Below are 22,736 nucleotides of genomic sequence, written 5' to 3'. Positions count from 1 at the left end.
TTGTCTGACATCTTTGCTACAAACTCGGGTCTTCAACTCGGGCCTTCAGTTGAAGCCCCGAGTCCGTGAATCTCTGCCTGTACGGCCGGAATGACAAAAAATATTTTTCGGCCTAATGACGAAATATACTATTTTGTCATTAGGCTCGAAAACCGCGATTTAGCCGAGCAAAGCGAGATAGTACATTACATGCCCGAGCCTTGAAAAACAAATCACCGCCCCCCCCTCCCCCGCCCCTGTGGAAGATTGCCTTCCGAGCCGAAGGCGAGGATGGTAAGCATGTGGGGGAGGGTGATATATTTTCCATGGACTGCTCATAAAAGGGTCGAGTGGCTCGAGGGGTTGGAAGGGAGCTTTGACCCTTGAGACCGTGGACCCATGTAATTACTTCGCTCGTCATTTGACCCGAGTGATCACACTTTTTCGTTAAAAAATGTCCGAGATCATGAGTATCTTATATGAAGTACATGAACTAAAATATTCCGGAGGCGATAAAGTGGGGAAAACAGATGGTTCTCGAGTACTCATGGGCGTGAGGTATCTTATCGAGAAGTATCTTATACAGAGTGTCGACTGCACCAAGGGAGACAAATAAAATATTCATGCAACAGATTACTAAGGATAATTTAATGTGATTGAACGAACCCCAATATAAAAGACATGTTTTTTATTTCCCTGCAAATCATTAGTCCTAATATCCCAAGTTATATTTTAACCCTAGATTGGTCACCTTATGAGGGAAACCCCGCCGGGAGTCGTTTTTCTTTAATTACAATTGACTGGCTAACCGGAAAAATTGAAAAAAATTGACTTTTTCAATTGAAGTATCTAAAAAATTATAGTAGTTTTTAGAACAATATAGTTTCGAAAATTCCTGAAGAAAACAAATTATTTCGGACAGATGAATTATTTTTTTCCATGTTCCTGGCCTGGCCATGGCCCGGTCAGGGGCCTTCCCATGGCTGTTCCATGGCTTTTCATGACGATTTGGGTTCATGGCTGCCTTCCAGGGCCGTCTTTCACGGCCACCTTTCATGGACATCTCCCATAGACGTCTTTCACGGCTACCTTTCATGGAAACCTCTCATGGACGGCCATGGAAGGCGGTCATGAACCCAAATCGCCATAAAAAACCATAGAACGGCCCTAGCCCCCCATGACCAGGGCCCCTGATGGCTATGGCCGGGCCATCGCGGCTTGCGTACGTGTGCCGATGACGCGACGTTGCCGGAAACTCGCTAAATGCGCCCGGGCAGTGTAGAGTGAATTCGGCAACGCTGCAGCCTAAATAACACGGCGACCAAAGTCGCAGGGTTGCGTTTGGTGATCACACCAGGGTTCAACACTCAACACAATCCACTGGATGACGCAAGTACTACGCAGTGATCACATTGTAACGATCAAATACCTGCACATTAGAACGACACCATGCCCGTTGTCAAACCCCACTTGGGACATCGCTCTATTCTCTGCTCGCCAGCTATGTCTCACGACATAACTCGGAGGATTCTCATAGCCATGAATATTCGGGCTAACTAGACGAAATACTCGGAAATGATGAATACTATAATACGCATATTTCATTATGCATCAACTGCCATTACCTCCTCGTGCATAAATGATGAATAATTGTGTCCAATGATCGATTCTTCTGAATGAATAACGAGAGCTGTAACGCCCTCATGAATACATTGATAACTATCGATCACATCAGACGAAACTGCTCACGAAAGAGTCAGTCCTTTAGACATCGTCACGGAACACATTGGCTTCAGAAACTTCAGACATGACCACGAGAAAACGTTTCTCCCTCAACGAATATTATTCCGACTTCAACCTGAAGTGGCTCGTATACTTCGGTACAGTATTCACTGTTAACTATTAATGATTTGCCCATAAGTCTCTCTCCGAAAATTGGAAAATAATGTTCACTTGTGAAGGCATGTGGAATCGACATGACGGTGACAGCAAAAAGTGGTTCTATTACAGCTGCTATTCCAGTGTAAGTATATTCGTCATATTTGTGGTGAGGACGATGGGTTGCGTGCATCGAGTCTGGTTGACCAAAGAAGATTTCATGGCGTGTACGATGTCTTCGTCGTTTGCTGCTGGATACCTCTGCACAATCATGAAGAACATCAATCTTATCATGAGGCGGTCGGATATTGTCTACATTTTAGAGACATTCAATTGGGAGAGGAATATTTCATGTCCACCCGAAATCGGTAGTCAATTTCTGTATTCTGCAGTACAGTCAACCCTTTCTATAAGATTACCCCCAAACATTTCTCGCCTCCCCAACGTTTGACTTTATGCACTTCTATAAGGATGGAATCATCATAGGGATACAATTTACCTTAAGGGCCAAATGATTTCAAGAATCAAACGTGAGAGACATGCGGAGTGATCTAAGGTCTCAAAGGTCAAAACTCCCTCTCAACCCTTCTAGCCATTTGACCCTCATGATCACTCTAGTTCTCTCCTGTTTGGCCCTGTAAGACTGTTTGACTCCAGTATTTCTATCATGTTTGTGTTCAAAAGAAAAAGGGAACTGAGACTCTATGAAATTATAATATCCAAACACGCAGTGAGTCATTAATCATCAATTTCAATTGATTAGAGGTCTAAATTTCATTGAATGAGTGCTCTCTACAAGTCTGCGCAGCGAGGGTAGAGTCTACCCGGTAGACTACTGCTATCCCCAAGGTATTTTATGTGATATCACTTCTGATATTACAGTAGAGTCTCCCTAACTTCTCTACTCTCCAACTTTCCAGCGACAGTGGGGAGAGTGTTCCCTTACTCTAAGCACCCCAAACGTGTGTGAGTGATATGCGTGTATCCCTCTGCGCTTGGTGAATGCGCAGTAAACAGTCTCTGCTCCCGAACGTTTTTCGTACTCCGTGTGTCCCATAACCACTCTCACTCTCACTCTACTTGAGCGACGCCCCTCTAGCGACAGAGTGTAGATGTCCGCAACCGCTCATTTCGTGGAATTTGTAGCCCCGACGTGGTGAAGTTAGGGAGACTCTAGGGGAGGGTGGGGTAAAATGGACACTTTAGATTTTTTTAAAATTATTCATAAGTCAGAAACAAATTTATCAATTGAGCTCAGTTTAGGCTCGTTACAAAGGGAAAGAATTGTTCTTTGTATTGAAAATAAAATTATTAAATTTTATCAACATTTCAACTCCTCATTAGCATTTTAAAAAAAGNGGGGGGGGGGGCGAGCGGCGAAGCTATCAGTCTATCCGTGTGTTTCTATCATACGAGGGTGTGTTCGAAAGAAAAAGGGAAATAAGACTCTATGAAATAATAGTATCCAAACACGTATTGAGTCTTCAATCACCAATTTTGATTGATTAGAGGCCAAAATATCATCGAATGGGTATCTTATATAAAATATTTGGTTTATATTTTTCTCCACTCTGCAAGTGTGCGTAGTGAGAGTGGACTACTGGTATCCCCGCGGTATCTTATATAAAGAATTGACTGTATAAGAAATGCGAGATTCCGCTGTATAACCAGTAGTTTACTACACATTATTCTAGTAAGCCATCGAAATAGGTGTGTAACGAGTGCCATGAAGACGACAAAAAAATTCACATTTATATGGGCGATCATCGTCACCCTCTACAACGTATTTTTCTTCTACTCTTCGTTGGTTGAGAACGGTTGGTCAATTGATTCTCTACCGATAAGGTAAGCCCCCCCCCCAGCCCCTCCGAGTCCCAACGAAATTGACGTTCGAAATAGCGACGACAAACGATTCAGTGATTTTCAGTGACACACCTTTGAGGAAAATAACGAGAGGTCATAATTTCTGGATCGTTCTCACACTTGACTTCATCACGTGGTCCGCATTCACTTACACCATTCTAGCACATGACAGTCTCTTCTTGAGCCTGATGATCCAGACTTCGGCACAATTGAATATTCTCAACTATCGGCTGAAAAATTGCGCCAATGATTATGCGGTGAGTAATGGAGAGGATAGACCAGAGGCAGCTGATGTAATCCAGTTCGACTGTCTCGAAATGAATATCAAGACTGAGAGTCTTGATCCTAATGAAGAACTGATCAAGTGCATCCGACATTATCAACAAATATTTCAGTGAGTCCAAGTTTTATGTCATTGTTGCGGTTCCCGGATGGTTGCTGCGACTTAGTCATATGTGACTTAGTCACATTAATTTTATTATTTTGGATTTTTGGGGTTCACATAACAGCGGCGTCCACGTCGCGAACCCTGGGTACAGTGGACTCTCCTTTATCCGCCGACTCCGTAATCTACGCTCACTCCCCTCGAGGCCTGTTGCCCCTCAAAAACTTTCCACCACTCCATATCTATCGTGCATCCTTCTCTTTGACGTCATGCGCTATGAAATGCGCAGTGGGTCACAAATGTCAACCACTGCCACAATCCCCCCCACTATTCCCGACCCTTTCCCTCTTCTAATGCTGCTGTAAACTGGATGAGTGGGGATGTTCCTTTATCTGCGTTTCACATGAAATGACGTGCGCTTAATATCACTGAGATTCAATGAATTTTAATGCATGAAAAATTATAAAACGCATTAAAAATTGAAGCTACACTATCCAGCTTTCGAATGGCGTTGGCGGAATGGGATTATCTGTCAGTTTTGGAATTATCCAGTTTTGCACAGAATCATGCCTTTTTGCTTGGGTCCATAATACGTATATGGACCCCGTCCTTAAGGGGTTAATTTGAAATATTGAATTTATAAACACGACCGTAATGGTTGGGTAAGTTAGGTGTTGCTGCCTTACTTTCCACTTGTTTACGCAGCCATTATGGCAAAGGTTGATTTGGTATTTTGAAAGTTTAAGTTAATATCATACTCTAATAATTACAAATGCGCATAAGATAATCCTTACGATGATTTGAAATTAAGGATGGCTTATAATGCTGAACATATTTCTTTCTCTGTATAATTGAGGGCCTTTTTTACGAAGTTGTTTATGCCTGTAATAATATTTTATACTGTGTTCTGATAATAAATAAAATTAAAAAAAAGTTAGGTGTTGCTCCGGCAGACATCCGAGTGCCGCTGCATTTAGCGCGGTTAGTACTTGGATGGGTGACGGCTTAGGAACACCCTCGCCCAAAAATTTTGGAAGGTAGGCACGGTGTAGTGGCCTAATGTGCCCCTCTAGTCAGTGTGACAGAAGGGCACATTAGAGCTCTGCACAATCGTTGAGAGTAAGACGGCCCATGGTAACGCAGATAAAAATCAGAAGAAAGGGCGAAGAAACTTCTTGAATCAATTCGACAAATCGTAATCAAGTCGAAGAATCATCTTAAATCAAGTTGGATCCGGCCTGAGTCAAATTAGAGTTGACGAACGAAATCAAATTCTACCTGAATCAAGAAAATTCTTCGACTTGATTCAAATCGATCTGGCGGGATGCGTCTCTAAGTAAGACGCATGACATCGTCGATTGCCGGCATCATTCAGATCGATTTTATTCAAACCAATTTTTCGACTTGACTCAGGGCGCTTTTTTAGTTATGAATTTTAAATGATACTTCACTTCAACAAAATTGGAAAATTTTAGTTGCTTGTTTCAGAATTGTCAAAACATTGCAAAGTGTTTTTGGTAGCATTCTCCTACCCCAATTGATTTCCAGCCTGACAATGATGTCTTTGATCGGATTCCACGTATTCGTGGTGAGAATTTCATATTCGAATTCTTTCAATTAATCGTAATTGTTGCACAATAATTGACATTGTCCTGTTGATGCACTCGTAAGGCAAAAACAATAGATTTGAGTAAGCCACCGAAAGCAATTTTTATCACCGTTTTCTTCGAGAGCCTCCTGTGCCAATTATTCGCCTTCTGTTGGAGTGGAGATTGCATTATCGAGGAGAGTGATAAAACCAGCATAGCACTGTATGAGTCATGTTGGTATCGAGGGAATCGTTCCTTTCGAACGAATGTCAAAGTGTTCTCTTCACTCGTGGAAAATCCCATGGTGGTCAGCGCTGTTGGTCTTTTTGATCTTTCTGTTATCACGTACAAGAACGTGAGTGTCTGATGTTTTCGATCATCTTCGTAGCGGAGAATTTAAGTGAAAGAATCACGGGATTTTGAGAAATTTTAACGAAGTTGATTGCATTCCCTTAAGAAGCAACGTTTCGCCAAATTATTTTTACTTCCTCAGGCTATATAAGAGGCAAAAACAAAGAGAGAAAGTACAGAAAAATTTCAACCCTTAAATCTGAAAATAATTGCTCAAAATCTTGAAAAAATCATACAGCCATAATAACAACTATACCATTTGACTAACGGGGATTATAGTTTTGTTTTTGTTAGATCTGAATGAATTTTTCGAGATTTTGTGCATTTTATTTTCAGATTTGGAAAGGTTGATTTTTTTCTGTATTCTGTTTGTTTGTTTTTCGCTCCTATAGAGATTGCGGAGATTAAAATAATTAATTTTATTTCTTTGACATTTTAATCAATGTCTTTATTTCTCCAAATCCCCTGTTTCCTTTCCACCTCAATGTGAGCAATTCTTAGAAGTATTATGCAGACCTTATTCATCTGTCAATATCAATATATTGTGGTACAGTCGAACCTGTCATAAGTTATACGAAATGGCATTCCAACCTCGGATAAGTTGTATCTCCAACGTCACTATATCGCTCGCTTCCCCTAGCTTCAAGCAAAGTAGGGGTGACCAATCAGATCCGCGTGCTAATTGCTGAACGACTCCGTACTCGGATGCCAACGTACCCTCTTTCTCTCCATTATTAAGTCTTTCGACAATTGTTATCTTCTCACTCCAAAGCAAACGACATTTTTTTACTTCGGACATTGTATTTTTTTTTTAATTATTGGACATGAAGTGAACTAATAATATCATGTACCAGTTTTTCCTGCTCTACGTGAAACTAACACATACAAGAATCATACTCACCCTACTCACCTATGGTGGAGCATACGCAACTAGTTTCAATCATTTCGGTGCAAGCGTGAAATGGACTCGTGGTGGGAGTTGTAATATAACTTATCTGAGGTGATTTAGTATAACTTATCACAGGTTATAACTTATGACAGGTCCGACTGTAATTGAGATTTATGAATTTCATATTCGTCCGCCCCTCGCTGAGTTCTAGGTGGCGGCACCATACTCATTGCCTATGGGAATCCCCCATGAAACTCAATCATACAATTAGCCAATAGTACATTAGAGTACAAGGGCACAAATGTCGTTTTCGACGAATGTGAAGTTTACAGTCTGTATTCACATTCGTTGAAAACGAAGTTTATGCCCGAGTGGTCTATACTATTTTATGCCACATCGTGCAGAAGTCGAGTTTGAAGATAAACTCGACTTATTGCACGGCGTGCCATAAATAAGTTCTGTCCCACCTGAAGATGGTTTCATCGGGGAAGCCCAATGGGGGATCAACTTCAGGTGGGACGGAACTTATTTGGCCGATTGTATTTCACTGAGTTCAGCATCAGTTACAGAAATGTTGGATTATTTCAGTGATTAATCATTTTCTATTCTCCCGCAGATAATAATCAAGTCATACTCCGCAATGACCGTCTTGAAGAAAGCTTACAAGTAAAAGGAAATTTTATGTACTGAATATATCGTGTGCAATCAATGTTGGATGGTGGTGTAATGCGCAAAGTTTATGTTGCCACGTTGAAAATGACTCACATAGCGCAATCGTGGTAGGAAGATATCAGCACAGATGCATCCACGACCGCGTGATGAATCGCATAATGACATACACCGTGAACGCATGGATGCATAATTTTTTTACTATAACTACAGAGATTTGCAGAGGGTAAGCCTCTCATTTTAGAGTTATTCAGTTGTGAATGACATTTACAATAATAAATTATGGAAATCGTCCAACAGAAAAATGAATATATATATACATGAATAATGAATATATGCCCGTGGAGCAGTTCACAAACTTATCAAGAAATTCTGCCAGATTGGAATTAATATTGCAATGCCCATTGGACCAATTTGTGACATTTGGAGATGAGAATAACTGTATTGAATACTGTAACTGCTCGTGAGGAGCCCTTCAATGCAGTAATGCGTTATAAGAAAGGCCAGGTGCACACGCAACTACCACACAATGATGAAGAGAAATGGAAATTCTTTAATAAAATCCCATTTAGGAGTTGTGACGTAATTATCCAATTTGTGAAATCTTTTTGATAATTTTCATTGAATAAATGAAATAATAAAATTGGGAAATTTGTGACCTATTGAGTTTTTTTAAGTCTATACGGACCATTTTAATAATGACTTCATGAAAATAAAATGTATGAAATATACCTATTCATCAATAGTGTGATGGATTATTATACCCTATTGATTTATTGAGATTGAAGTTGTCCTGCACTAATTGTCAGAAGAAGTGATGTTCATATCGTTGAATGGTTCAGGGGCTCTATTGATCACAACCATTCAATTCATCCCACTTTGATCAGAATAAATCCTCTAGAAGCAGGCACTTCGATCTCAAGTTTGGAAGAAAAAACATCTCATTGGAAGCGTAAGTCGTGAGCATTAATGATCACTGATAAATTATATTTCTTACAAAATAGTCATTATGACATTCCTCTTTTCTATTAATTTAGCATTTACACTGTTGCAATATCCCCCCAGTGAATCAACTTGGTATTGATACTCTCATTAAATTTAAATTTCCGCTACTGGCGCCCAGCGTTGGGCATCTACGTTGGGCATTTACGTAATAAATGTAAAAAATGTAAAAAACCAGCCGACGTTATCTTTTATCGTAAACCGTGAAGCTTCGCGAAGATTATACCTCGCAAGGGTGATAAACTACGAGGGTCTCACCTCGTAATCGAGGATTTTAATCACTCGAGTCAGGAAATAGTTTTATCGCCGTGTAGCATACAACATTTTATGTCTCTGGGCCCGAAAACCGCGATTTAACCGAGGAAATCGATGTTAGAATCGCAGTTTTACGATCCTAGGGACATAAAATGATATTTTATGCCTCAAGTACCGAGAACCGTGTTCTACCCGAACAAAGTGAAATTAAAATTCGCTGTTTATCTGTCCTCGGGCCATAATATACTATTTTTTATGTGTCCAATACTGCGTCTTCGTCACTCGGAATAAAATAAAACATTCTAGTAATCGAAAATTGCAAGCTTTTCGAAGGAATATAAAAAATGTAAAAAATCCCTCGAGGTAATTTACGTCAACACATGAAAACTGTTCGATTGGCAGCACTGTACGAGTTCTAGTAGTTCCTAGGATATTGATAACCAATGGCGACAAGGAGTTTTTCTGAGAAAGAAATAAATTTGAAGAGTAACCGCGTTGACAGATTATTCTAAACTTGAATTTTATATTTCGACTCTATCGGCATAGCAAGTTGATTTGGTTTGATTGTTATAAATAAGTACAATTTCGATACATATTTAATTGCCTTCCAGATTATGATGTGTTATACTCGCTCTATTTTCCAATATCATTATTTACGCTATCATTATTTCTCAACTACCTTACAGTACTTATTCCTTCTTATTTTCTCAAATTTTTTTTTATTCTCCGATTTTTCCATATTCAACTCATTTAGAATGCCGTGAGTTTTCAAATATACTTAAAAAAGACATAAGAATAAATAAATAGATAATAATTACAAATAAATAATAAATTATTTGTTTATAAAATATAAAAATATAAATCGACTTCTGGTGATGAAAATTTGGTACTCGAAATTAAGAGTCCAGAATTGAGGATCAGAAATGAAGAGTCAGAAACTAAGGGTTCACAAGGGTCAGAATAAGGGTCTTGGGGGTCATATGAGGGTTGGCTAGTGGAGCGAGCAGAGGGTGTAGTCCCCTAGTTTATTTATCTCTCTATATTATAAAAATCCAAATCGACTTGTGGCGATAAAAATTTGGTACCCGAAATTAAGACTCCACAGTTAAGGCTCACAAGGGTCAAAATAATGGTCATGTGGGTCAGAATAAGGGTCAGAATTATTTATTTATAAAATATAAAAATCTAAATCGACTTCTGGTGATGAAGATTTGGTACTCGAAATTAAGACTCCAGAATTAAGGGTCAGAAATGAAGAGTCAGAAACTAAGGGTTCACAAGGGTCAGAATAAGGGTCTTGGGGGTCATATGAGAGTTGGCGAGTGGAGCGCGCAGAGGGTGTAGTCCCCTAGTTTATTTATCTCTCTATATTATAAAAATCCAAATCGACTTGTGGCGATAGAAATTTGGTACTCGAAATTAAGACTCCACAGTTAAGGCTCACAAGGGTCAAAATAATGGTCTTGAGGGTCAGAGTAAGGGTCAGAATAAGGGTCACGAGGGTCAGATAAAGGGTAACAGCGGACGGATCAAAGTAAGGGTCACGAGGGTCACATTAAGGTTTACAGCGGACAGATTGAGGCTCATGAGGGTCAGATTAAGGGTCACAAGGCTTAGAATAAGGGTCAGGTTAAGGGCCACGAGGGATATAATGAGGGTCACAAAGGTCAGAATAAGGATGATGGGGGTCATATATGGGTTGGTGAGTGCCGCGAGCAGGGGACGTAGTCCCCTAGTAAATAAATAAATTTTCAACATAAAATGAAAGATGTGTTCACGTAAAAAAATTCATACAATTTTTCTATTATTGAAAACAAGAAAAAAATTCATGAAATATGCATTTTTCAACATTTTCAATGGTAATCGACGCTTTTCATGCGAGAAATAAATAATTTAAATTTTTGCGCATATCCCCACTCTCAATAGCAGATACCTAGGGACCCTAGTCCTAGAATTATCATCCCGATCCTTGGTGAAAAAAAATATGGAGATGCAGTCAACGGCGAGCCATCATGGCGCACGGATTGTTGTCAAAACTTTCCCCAAATTTCAATGTTTAATCCTCTCGTAATAAATGAAATAAAAATCACCATTGATTCTTCCAAAAAAATGTGTTAGCCTCTCTCAATACAGAATTTACGTTCAGACTCACTGGGATAAATTAGTAACCTCAATCCTCCAAGAAATAGTGAAATATATTGGGTTCGTGCTCCTCGTGGGAATAAATTGTGAGTTCGAGTGAAATTGTTGTTGTTTTTATTTTTTTTTCATGACAAATTAAATACGTGACATCATGGTGAGGCTGACTGAGGAAATGGTTGTGGCCAGGTCACGAATTTCCGATCTCACTGCTGTGAAAAAACTCAATTGCTGGTGAGTATTTTCGTTTTTTTCATCAATTATTTACAGTTTTGTTTGGGGGAATTTTATGCAGCTGTTCTGGGGTTTTGGAGGATGCCTTTTATTTCTTGGAGGAGACGTAAACAATTTCTTGAATTTCTTTTAATTTTTTTTTAATTGGGCAGCAGAGACATTTCGAACCATCAGAAGACATTTTAATACAAAATTTAAATTAAAAAATATTTGAGTAGCTAAAGAACATCAAAAAATTAAAATCCATCTCCTCAAATAATGCATGAAAAAATTCAAGCGCTGGTGAGATTTTTTTTCATGACTTATTTTGTTTGTCTGAGGTAATTTGGAGTTTTGGAGAATTCCTTTTGTGTCTGAAAGTAAATGTAAATCATTTCATGAAGGAAATTTCTACCAAGTTTCAGATAAAGTTTGTTTTATTAAGTTTGTCTGTTTTTGTTTTGTGAAATAATTATGATAATTCCTGTGTGACAATAATCAGATATACACATGTTTATTTTCTGAGGATTTCCCAGCACTTGAACAGTTTTTCAATACTCTCCTTGCAAAAGCCAAAGAAAATTTAAAAAAATTAGACTCCATCTCCTCAAATAATTGATGATAGATTCAAGGGCAGGTGATTTTTTTTCATGAATCATTTACAGTTTGGGGGAATTTTATTCAGTCATTCTGGAGTTCTGGGGGATGCCTTTCTGCTCTTGAAGAATACATCAATAATTTCATGAAGGATTTTTCTTGCAAGTTTTGCATAAAATTCATTTTATTAATTTTTTTATTTTTTAATCTGTGAAGTAATTAGAAATAATTTTCATATGAAAATGGTCAGAGGAACACAATTTTATTTTTTAAGGATGTCCCAGCACTTGAACAATTTTTTAATTCTCTTAAATTTCTTTCAACTTTTTTTTCCATTTCGACGCCAGAAACATTTTGAACTATTCGACAATTTCATAAAAAAAGTTTTTAAAATGTTTTGAACAAAATGCATTTTCAAATATTTTGGGTTTCTTGTAAATTATTCATAAATAATTTTTGTGTGAAAATGATTAAATAGAGTCTCTGTCACTTGAACATTTTTTTATTAAACAAAATTTTTATTTTTATTTTTCCTTTCATCTTATTTTTATTTGACCATTAGAGACATTTTGAAACCTTCGAAAGCATTTTAAATGATTTGAAAGTTACTGTTATTCAAAATTAAGACCCTTCTTTGATAAATAATTGACAAACAATGAAGTTTTTACCCTAAAAATAATTTAAATTCATTAGAAAAATTGTTACATAATTGTCGTCTCCATGAAATTTATATTTTTCGACGCGAATAAGTGCATCAACTATTCATGAACTTCAGTTCATGCTGAAAATGATTGAAACATTTTAAAATTATCTTTCAAAAAAATTAGTTGTTTCCGATTTTTTTTAATTCATTAATTCATTCATTAATATTGTCAACAGGGGATCAGAGTTGACTGACGTCAGTATCCTCCGAGAATTGAAAAAAGTGGAGGTGCTCTCATTGAGGTGAGCTGAAAAAAAATCTAAAACAAATAAAAAGAATCATTGTGAATGCCCAGAATGGTAGTGTTCACTGTGAAATATTCCCATGGTCGCATCGTCCTACACAATTCCTTTTTTTTCCTTCATGGCCCAAGAAGTTGTTCCGCCCACGTGGGAACTCACGGGACATTGTGTACAGGTATAGGAATTCAATTCCACGCAACTTCCCTCTTCTCATCTCTTCATTAAAACTGGAATGAAAATTCCTGAATAATCCTTAATTAACGACAATTCAGTATTCTTTCGTTACGATAATTGACACACTTAACATTAACTTGAAATATGAATTTTTAATGAATGTCATTGAATAAATAATCATTCTTTCAATTATTACTTATCAATATTGATATGTAAAGTAGAATTTTTTTGCATTTTCCAAATTTTTCTGGATGAAAAATTTTGTTTACGAGAACTAAACGATTTTTTGTTGATTTTTCTTGTCGAATGGATTTGATTAAATAATTGTGATTATTCTGTTAGTTATTATGGGAATGCTGTTGCAGTTGAAACACCTTATTTGACTTTCTACTTCAATTTTAAGTTTAATTCACAACAAATCGAGGAATGATGACTTTCACTTTGGATTCGCTCTGTAAATTCAACCATTTATATCCCTGGAAGAGAGAAATATTGTGATGATTAGGTGAGGAAACCTGTTTAAATAGTCATTACATGGATTTCTTTATGTTAATTTTTGCAGTGTCAATAATATCAGCAGCCTAGCGGATTTTCAGTACTGCTTGAATTTGAAGGATCTGTTCGTGAGGAAGAATAATATTACTGACTTGAACGAGATATGTTATCTTCAAAATTTGCCAAATTTGAGGAATCTGTGGCTGGGGGAGAATCCGTGTGCAGAAAGAGATGGGTAAGGATGACGATTTTTTTTCTAAAAATACAGAAGTAATAGCAAACTCGATGGCCCAAGCCTTCGTTCCATCTCTCTCCAATTTATTCATGGACTGCATGAATTGGAATCGAGTTATTAGTCTCTCGTTTGTAAAATCTTGTCAATGTATTTACATTAAATTTTTTATTTTACACAGGAAATTAAACAACATCTGTTATCTGTCAATTCAGCTCATTGATTTAATTATCATTATCCTAACGGACGTCTCAGGCATTCATCAAATAAGTTTTATGATTTTCAAACAAAAACAATCTCATGTAAAAGTTTTTGGTGGAAATAATTATTCGATAATAATTAATCATGTCAACAGAATTACGATTCGAAAAACCTAGAAACGTTTTTGGATTGACAAACAATTCGAGAAATAGAGACGAAACTAGTTGATCAAGTAAACAGAGCAATTATTTACCCCTCGGGTACCAGATAATCTCTGAAATGAATCAACAGAAAATTTTCTTCGGTATCAAATATATATTTGTTCATAGTTTAATATTCTGAGTCACTCGGATAATTTCCCAACAAAATTCTCGTTGGATTTAAATAATTGTCTCCACTAAATAATTTCCTAGAACTCACAACCATTTTTTTCAACTTCAAACACTAAAAGAATTAATTTCCTCTCATCACCAACATTTTCTAGAACAAAAAAACTTATTACACAACTCATGAAGCCCCTCTCCCCCCAATACTCCAGTGCACTTCTCTCAATTTCAATTTAAAAACAAATCAATTGTCTACAAATTATACGACCAAGTGCTCTTTCCTGACTGAATATACCTCATCTCCTTGCCCTCCTCCCTTACCGGTATGCAATTCTCACTGTTAACCCGCCTGAACTCCCTCCCCCCCAAAATCCCCCCAATTCTCCGACAAACTCAGGTCTTTCCTCCTAGCTCCACCCCGACCCCTGCCCTCTCTCTCAGTCCCCTTGAGCCCTTCAATCCTCCCCTCCAGTGACCCCCCATCTCCGAAATACTTTGGACTGGGGTCAATCGACACATTCTTACCCCCCCTGCCTCTGACTACACCCCCCAACCCCCGAAAAATCCCAGAAGAACTCCTCTGACGATCGCAAGAACTCTCAAACGGTATCAAGGTGTCCAGCGAGTCTTAAAATTGTGGGCTTGGTGATCTGGCATGAATTTTTCCTGAACTCTGAGGTGAAAATCTCATCTCTGTACCCCTGAAATACAACATCACCCATCAATACAAAAAAACATCCTCCGAAATTCCCCCTTCCCCCCAAAAAAATCACCATTTCCCAAAATAAAAAAATCACCCCTCTCAAAAATCAGAGATATTTACATTTTCCTGATGGAAAAGATGTCCGCCGATCCCCTGATGCCGTGGGGACGGCGTCAGATGCATCAGTCCTCCAGCTCATCCATCCGGTTTCTCACCACCATCTCCACCACCTCCAGGGAGGGATAATCCAACTCCTCAGCCCTTTGATTATTATATCGATAAAAGATTCAATCATCATAAATACGATAATTCTTGATGTCTAAAATTTATCAAAGCACTTTTCCCGTTTCTAATTTCTCAAGAATACAACACTTCACCCCTCAGATACCCATCAGAAGTAATCATTGAATCAAAATTAATTATCTAATTCATCATTTTTCAGGTATCGTATGGCAGTCATAAGGGCCCTGCCAAACCTAGAGAAGCTAGATGACAAATTTGTAACTGCTGAGGAGTTGAATACGGCCTTATCCAGGGGAAAAATTCTCGTACATCCTCTTGAGATGGACGCCTCACCCCCTCAATCAGCCCTAGCAAGTCCTGAGGTATAAGAGACTATTTTTTGATACTACAAAATTTCTTTGCATGAATTTTCGCCATCAAATCTCTCGTATTTTTTATTCATTACAAATTAAATAAATTAATCGATTATTTAATTCAATTAACATGCCCTTCCATTTCAATTTATGGAGTTGGTTTCGTGTGAGTCATCTTCTAATTTGATTATTTAACAATTTTCGTGTTATTAACAAAAAATAATCAGGAAACAGCTGAGTTCATTGAGGAAGCTGAGCCTGAACCCAACAGGAGATACAGTTCATCGAGTGATCAAGTGAGAATTTGCTTTCTATTGTCAATTCATAACAACAGGTATTTTTTATTATTTCATTTGCGTTATTAATGTTTTTTCATTATTATTCAACAGAGAAGTTATGAGGAAACGCACGGCCACGATGAATACACCGACAGGAGGAATGCTAATTACAATGCATCATCTCCAAATCAGTACTCACAAAATAATCATTATAATTATGAGGTACAGCATCATGAAAACGGTTATAATTCTATAAGATCAACGATAAAGTTTTTGAATTTTCTTTCTTTGCAGTTTTAATGACTTTTCTCTCATTTTCTATTTATTTTTAACTATCGATGGTTTTCTTTATCTTTTCATGATTTTCTAATGATTCATTGATTGACTTAATAGTAAAGAATATTTACAAAATTATTTTAAAAACAGCCGAACTGAATTTCCAACATAAAAATCATGAAGTCATCGTTAAATTCAGCTCAATTAAAGAGAAGTAGTTCATCGAAAAATAATTTGTAAAATTCTCTGCATTTTTCTGGGTTATTTAATAACTAATTTTATTCCAAACATTAATTTTTAATTATTAATTGCCACTAACAGACTCAGAATGGCCAAACGAAGGCATCTACTCGTGATGAGGGACTGAGAATGGAGTCCAGGAATGGGGAGAATTTGCCCACTAACACTATTGAGCTTGGGAAGGTATTAATCCATTGATCCACTAATTGATTCCCACTCATTTTAAAAAAACAATTAGAAATGACTCTCGTATTCATTTAATTGAAATGGATTTCTTCTTGGCCTTGAATCGTTCACGAAGGCGTGAACAATTTAATTTCATTACTCATTCTCATTAATAATCAAATCACATCAATATCAGATGCAGATTAATTTCAATGACATATTTGTTTCACTGGGGAAATATAGAATTTTATACCTGAAAAAATGTCGTTACGTGATGAAAATTACTGTCTTTATGCCAACAACTGGAGCATGAGATTTTAACAACTATTGTGCGTTGTTATCGCTTATCTTTCTGCCTTTTTATGTCATGAAGATGAGAATCATAGAGATGAAATTCCGTTTCTAATTTTATTTAATTGTTGGATTGGGATATAAGAACGAAACGTTTTTATGAAAATTTTTCGCACTGAAAATGAACGGAGGGACTTGAGTTCATTTGAATAGACATTGTTAGTAGAGGATTGTCCGAAAAATTTGAGCATTAAGTCCCGGGTGGATTATCTTTCGAAAATTATCTCGATTGTTTTTCCATCTTCATAATGAAAAATATATCACAATTTCCATTGGATTCTACATCACGCAGGAGTCCCTAAAAATTATGATTGTACAATTAAAAAAAAGTAGAAAAAAAACTGAACATTTTCAAAAAGCGTTTTTAATGAAGATTAAAAAATAAGGGTTTTAAGAAATAAGTCCGATACAGAGGAAATTGTATCTGACAGCCATTGATTACTGTGACAAATGACGACCTAGCAGCCATTAGATACATCAAATTATTAATTTGCAATTTCCTCCCTAGTGGGTTTATTTCCCAATATTATTCAAAAACGCTCCTTGAAAATGTCCAGCTTTTTTTCAATGTTTTTTTCATTGTACAATCATAATTTTTGGAGACTCCAGGGCTAGGTAAAACTAAATAGCAATTGGAGATCATTTCAGATTTTAAAAATAAAAAAAACAACCACTCGAAAAATAATTCATCCGGGCCTTAATATAAAAATCATAAGAGTTGTGATTAAATCTCAGTAATAACGTTTAATCCTCCAGGAGTACGACGACAGACCAGTGCTATCTCGTCACAATGGTGACTATGACGATCGTCGCTACGAGTACCCTCTCCCCCAGGAGGCGCCCTCACGAGGTTGCCAAGCCCCCACGTCCCCTCGATCAAGCTATCCAACAGTGGAGTACGTCGACGAGAGGAGATCATCAAGCTACGACTACGATGATGATCCCAATGCACCGCACCCCCTCGCCACCTCTCAGCCATCCACCGCTCGACGACAATACTCATCCCACCAGAATCTCGAGAGGGAGGAGAGCAGAGAGATGCCAGGATGGGTCAGACACTCCGACAAGGAAAAATGCAGATACCATTATCATCGACGACCCGTCACCAGAAATTCCAATATTCTTTCGGCGGTTTTGTGCCTCGTTAAGGAGCTGGATTATCCCTCCCTGGAGGTGGTGGAGATGGCGGTGAGGAACAGGATGGATGAGCTGGAGGAATGATGCATCTGACGCCGTCCCCACGGCATCAGGGGATCGGCGGACATCTTTTCCATCAGGAAAATGTAAATATCTCTGAGTTTTGGGAGGGGTGATTTTTTTATCTTGGGAAATGGTGTTTTTTTGGGGGGGAAGGGGGAATTTCGGAGGATGTTTTTTTGTATTGATGGGTGATGTTGTATTTCAGGGGTACAGAGATGAGATTTTCACCTCAGAGTTCAGGAAAAATTCATGCCAGATCACCAAGTCCACAATTTTCAGACTCGCTGGACACCTTGATACCGTTTGAGAGTTCTTGCGATCTTCAGAGGAGTTCTTCTGGGATTTTTCGGGGGTTGGGGGGTGTAGTTAGAGGCAGGGGGGGTAAGAATGTGTCGATTGACCCCAGTCCGAAGTATTTCGGTGATGGGGGGTCACTGGAGGGGAGGATTGAAGGGCTCAAGGGGAGTGAGAGAGAGGGCAGGGGTCGGGGTGGAGCTAGGAGAAAAGAACTGAGTTTGTCGGAGAATTGGGGGGATTTCGGGGGGAGGGAAGTCAGGAGGGTTAACAGTGAGGATTGCATACCGGTGAGAGAGGGGGGCAAGGAGATGAGGTATATTCAGTCAGGGAAGGGCACTTGGTCGTACAATTTGTAGACAATTGATTTCTTTTTAAATTGAAATTGAGAGAAGTGCAATGGAGTATTGGGGGGAGAGGGGCTTCGGGGGTTGTGTAATAAGTTTTTTTCTTCTGGAAAATGTTGGTGATGATAGGAAATTGATTCTTTTAGTGTTTGAAGTTGAAAAAAACGGTTTTGGGTTCATGGAAATTGTTTGGTGGAGATCATTGTTTAAATCTAACGAGAATTTTGTTGGAAAATTATCCGAGTGACTCAGAATATTAAACTATGAACAAATATATATTTGACGCCGAAGTAAATTCTTTGTTGATTCATTTCAGAGATTATCTGATATTCGTGGGGCAAATTAATTGCTCTGTTTACAAAGCAATAATGAATTTCTTGATCAATTAGTTTCGTCACTATTTCTTGGATTGTTTGTAAATCCAAAAATGTTTCTAGATTATTCGAATTTTAATCCTGTTGATATGATTAGTTATCATTGAATAATTATTTACACCCAAAAACTTCCACATGAGATTGTTTTTGTTTGTAAATTATATAACTTATTTGATAAATACCTGGGACGTCCGTTAGGGTAATGATAATTAAATAAATTAGATAATTTGAGAGATGATAATACTATTGTATTATTCACTGTGTAAAATATAGAGTTCAATCTAAATTCATTGACAAGAGTTTGAGAACAAGATAACTATTAATTCGATTACAACTCACAATCGTGAGCTTACTCAATGAATAAATTGGAGACAGATGGAACAAATGCTTAGATTAATAGCCTAATTAATTAATAAATTGTCTTTTTACCCCGAATATGCAAATAAATACAGAATTTTGTTAATCAATAATTGTGTTGTTATTCAGATATTAATCAGTAATCTTTCATCTTCAGGTATTATTTACATGAAATTTATTCTTCACATTTCAACAGAAACAAATTACTCTAGAAATGAGGACAATAAAAAAATCGGTGGCAACGTCTTGACGTAATTTCCATCGTGAAGAAGAGCCTCAGAGCCATAATAAGCTGGAAATGAAGTTTGAAAAAAATTAATCAGATATTTAGAATTAAATTACAATCTCTTTACATCGAAATTAACACAAAACTATCAAATGAAATTAAATAAATTAAAACATTACAATTTGTTCATAAATCAAAAGCAAAAAGACTCACTTAAAAAAAATCAAATGAATTCAATCCCCTAATTAATTCGAAACTAGAATTTTTTCATTAATGAAAAGTTTAAAAAAGTTTTTTCTTCGGTCTGAGACCTCCAAAAAATTATGTACTCACTTCATGAGTGTCAGTGGTGGTAGTCCAGGGTCAGCTCCCTTCTTGAACCCTAAAAAACATCACAGGAGAATTAAAAATCGATAAAATACAAAAATCCGAGTGTCAGTGTTTTTTCGTTTCCAAACAACGGGAATTAAAAACATGAACTAACCTAAATAGAGAACTGTGGGCATGAATCCCCAGTGAAAAATAGTCTTCGTGACCTCCAGGACGACTGCGACCTTCTGCTTGGTGGCTGGACTCAATGCCATGACGATTCAACACTCGAATCCTCTCGTTTTTGCAAATAAAAATTGACGCAAATGCACGTGCGAATAATTCTTTTCGTCTCAAAATTTTTTTCACGAGATAATTTCACGAAAAATCCGCTTGGAGGCGCTGTATAATTTCTCCAGGTTCAGCTGTGCCGAAAAATTAGGTTGGAAAGTCGCTTATATCTACCTCTCATCAGGGGGAAATATTTTCAACGAGTATGAAAAAAGAGTGACAGAATGTCTGTTAATGCAATTGGTCACATATTACGACGTCTAAAAATTTCTCGTGGAGGTAATAACGATGTATTTTGAATATTCTGATCACTTCTGTTAATTGTTCACTTGTCTTACAAGAACAGCATAACCTATTCTACTAACGAGAGGAGCGCAATTATTATTGTCACCTGTACCTAATTATAATCGAATGGCACAACATTTTTTTTCACGGGAAGTGCAGCCTCTCCTCTCAACTGAATAAATTCATTTCGAATGACGTACAGCTCAGTCTCCGTACAAGATTCTAGGACTGAATCCATGCCAAGTTAGACCCCCACTTTCTGGCTTGAATGTTTCTCGTTTCGCATTCTCTGTACAAGATACTCGACAAAGGGGCTCGTTGAGTGGGAATGGAGTTGAGATATTGAGCAAATTACTGGAAATATATGCATCTATGATCTAGAACTTAATTGCACATCAATTGAAGTTTATAAAAAAAAATCAGTAGCGAAGTCGTTAAACGATACAAGTCAATTTTGACTATTGACGAGTTTTCAATGAATATCTCGGAATATAAGGCAGAGAGCAGAATTGTTGTTATAAGCTTTTTGTAGAGCCGATTGAGTGCCACAACAAATGTAATTATGAAAATTTCGCTATCTCCTTTAGATTCGAATATATTCCTCAAAAACTCAACTGGGAGATGAGTCGAGTTAAACCGTTTTAAAACTTGAGAAAATATGAAATTTTTACACATATTGCACCATGTGTTTTACGTCCATTTTTTCGATGGATAGATAGACAAAACAAAACAAAATTCCACCCAATTTTTATGAAACCCAAAATTCCAATGAAAGTCTCAATTTTGCCTCGCCGACCCTGTTGACAAACTAACTTATTCCGAATTTCTAAATTATTATTTTGAAAGGAACAATACCTTCTAATCAAACATTCGTGTTTCACATCAGGAATCGTACTCAAATGATCATAAAAACAGAGATTGTCTAGTATCTGGTACGAAGAATATCAAATCAAAATAGTTTCCCCTCTGAGCGCAAGTCAAGTGGGGGATACGTAATTCTCGGAATTTTATTCCCCTGCAGTCCCCGTGGTATCTTGTACGAAGGTTGAACTGTACACTGTACCCTGGAGTCGGTCAGAAAATTTGGGAAAATATAAATTTTTTTTACACGTATTGCACCATGTGTTTTACCTTCATTTTTTGGATGGACATATAAACAAAACAAAACAAAATTCCACCCAATTTTTATGAAACCCAAAATTCCAATGAAAGTCTCAATTTTGCCTCGCCGACCCTGTTGACAAACTAACTTATTCCGAATTTCTAAATTATTATTTTGAAAGGAACAATACCTTCTAATCAAACATTCGTGTTTCACATCAGGAATCGTACTCAAATGATCATAAAAACAGAGATCGTCTAGTATCTGGTATGAAGAATATCAAATCAAAATATTTTCCCCTCTGAGCGCAAGTCAAGTGGGGGATACGTAATTCTCGGAATTTTATTCCCCTGCAGTCCCTGTGGTATCTTGTACGAAGGTTGAACTCTACACAAAAAAAAATCAAGTGCCGCTTTCAAATTCATGTCCAGTTCTTTTTTCTCTTCAGGAATTACTGCGTTGAACTACACGACATCATGTGCCGCTCAAAACCCCCCTGGGGAGACGATTCCCCCCCTCGACATGAAGTATTTCTCATTCACTCCAAATCTCCGATCCCCCCTGAGTCCCCACCTTAAGACCTTAGAGTTTCCCCTCCAGGGGAGTTTCCCCTGGAAGATAATAGAAACCCCTCCAAGACCCACGTACACCATAACGGACCTGCCGAAGACCCGAATCATCCCATTAACAGACAAAATTCCCGACAATTCCCTGGAGATGCCCTCGGAACACATAATCGAGAAGCAAGCAGCTCGACTGATCGTCATCAGACGCCGCAAGATGCGTCGTCATAAGCTCAGAAAGCTCCGCAAGAGGATGAAGTTCATCCGGAGGAAGTGGAGGCAGAGGAGAGAGCTGAAGAAGGAAAAGGCATTTCAGGCTGAACTGATAGCCCAGATAAAGGAGGCTGAGTCGTTCGACGCCAGGGGCTACGTTGATTCGAGATTGCAAATCCTCGATAACGTGAGAATACCGAGCAAATGGCGAGGGGAAGTCCTTCCCGAGAATATGATTAGACAATTTTTGAAGGAAAAAGAGGAGAGGAGATGGAAAAAACTGAATCGTCCAAAAATTACTCTCGATTGAATTCTGGCGATTATGTATGAAAGATTATGTTAGAGAAACGAATGAATAAAAAAAATGGTAAAAAGGTAAATGTA

At 37.7% G+C, this 22,736-nt stretch overlaps 3 protein-coding genes across 6 annotated transcripts; all 3 read left to right on the top strand.

The window, feature by feature from the left end:
* Positions 1 to 2,077: 2,077 nt before the first annotated feature.
* On the top strand, positions 2,078 to 7,952 carry LOC107040339. The gene is made up of 7 exons (XM_015260390.1): positions 2,078 to 2,224; positions 3,665 to 3,702; positions 3,785 to 4,114; positions 5,594 to 5,693; positions 5,777 to 6,049; positions 7,551 to 7,829; positions 7,904 to 7,952. The coding sequence occupies exons 1-6, from the start codon at positions 2,078 to 2,080 to the stop codon at positions 7,602 to 7,604; spliced, it is 942 nt and encodes a 313-aa protein (XP_015115876.1). The 3' UTR covers positions 7,605 to 7,829; positions 7,904 to 7,952.
* A 2,914-nt stretch (positions 7,953 to 10,866) lies between these two features.
* Positions 10,867 to 18,341, top strand: LOC107040320 (cilia- and flagella-associated protein 410). 4 transcript variants are annotated; one of them, XM_015260357.1, is made up of 9 exons: positions 10,867 to 11,233; positions 12,689 to 12,754; positions 13,491 to 13,658; positions 15,328 to 15,490; positions 15,709 to 15,777; positions 15,871 to 15,981; positions 16,357 to 16,458; positions 17,548 to 18,074; positions 18,197 to 18,341. In XM_015260357.1, exons 1-8 carry the CDS (start codon positions 11,154 to 11,156, stop codon positions 18,010 to 18,012), a joined length of 1,224 nt encoding a protein of 407 aa, XP_015115843.1. In that variant the 5' UTR covers positions 10,867 to 11,153; the 3' UTR covers positions 18,013 to 18,074; positions 18,197 to 18,341. The 4 variants fall into 4 exon arrangements, with proteins under 4 accessions (XP_015115843.1, XP_015115844.1, XP_015115845.1 ...); XM_015260358.1 differs by lacking the exon at positions 15,709 to 15,777; XM_015260359.1 differs by lacking the exon at positions 16,357 to 16,458.
* Positions 18,342 to 20,303: 1,962 nt separating this feature from the next.
* On the top strand, positions 20,304 to 22,736 carry LOC107040310. Its single transcript, XM_015260344.2, has 2 exons — positions 20,304 to 20,468; positions 22,025 to 22,736. The coding sequence occupies exons 1-2, from the start codon at positions 20,414 to 20,416 to the stop codon at positions 22,660 to 22,662; spliced, it is 693 nt and encodes a 230-aa protein (XP_015115830.1). The 5' UTR covers positions 20,304 to 20,413; the 3' UTR covers positions 22,663 to 22,736.

Source organism: Diachasma alloeum, unplaced genomic scaffold (genome assembly GCF_001412515.2).
Source record: "Diachasma alloeum isolate Michigan unplaced genomic scaffold, Dall2.0 Dall_scaffold_00327, whole genome shotgun sequence".
Lineage (NCBI taxonomy): Eukaryota > Metazoa > Arthropoda > Insecta > Hymenoptera > Braconidae > Diachasma > Diachasma alloeum.
Note: the sequence above shows the minus strand (reverse complement) of the source record. Positions and strands in the feature narration are given on the sequence as shown.

Coding starts and splice junctions, on each gene's coding strand:
- LOC107040339 (XM_015260390.1), top strand. CDS start 2,078: ATGGCGTGTACGATGTCTTCGTCGTTTGCTGCTGGATACCTCTGCACA. Junction 4,115..5,593: donor CATTATCAACAAATATTTCA/GTGAGTCCAAGT, acceptor TGCTTGTTTCAG/AATTGTCAAAACATTGCAAA. Junction 5,694..5,776: donor TCGGATTCCACGTATTCGTG/GTGAGAATTTCA, acceptor TGCACTCGTAAG/GCAAAAACAATAGATTTGAG.
- LOC107040320 (XM_015260357.1), top strand. CDS start 11,154: ATGGTGAGGCTGACTGAGGAAATGGTTGTGGCCAGGTCACGAATTTCC. Junction 15,491..15,708: donor CAGCCCTAGCAAGTCCTGAG/GTATAAGAGACT, acceptor AAAAATAATCAG/GAAACAGCTGAGTTCATTGA. Junction 15,778..15,870: donor ACAGTTCATCGAGTGATCAA/GTGAGAATTTGC, acceptor ATTATTCAACAG/AGAAGTTATGAGGAAACGCA.
- LOC107040310 (XM_015260344.2), top strand. CDS start 20,414: ATGTCTGTTAATGCAATTGGTCACATATTACGACGTCTAAAAATTTCT. Junction 20,469..22,024: donor TCTAAAAATTTCTCGTGGAG/GTAATAACGATG, acceptor TTTTCTCTTCAG/GAATTACTGCGTTGAACTAC.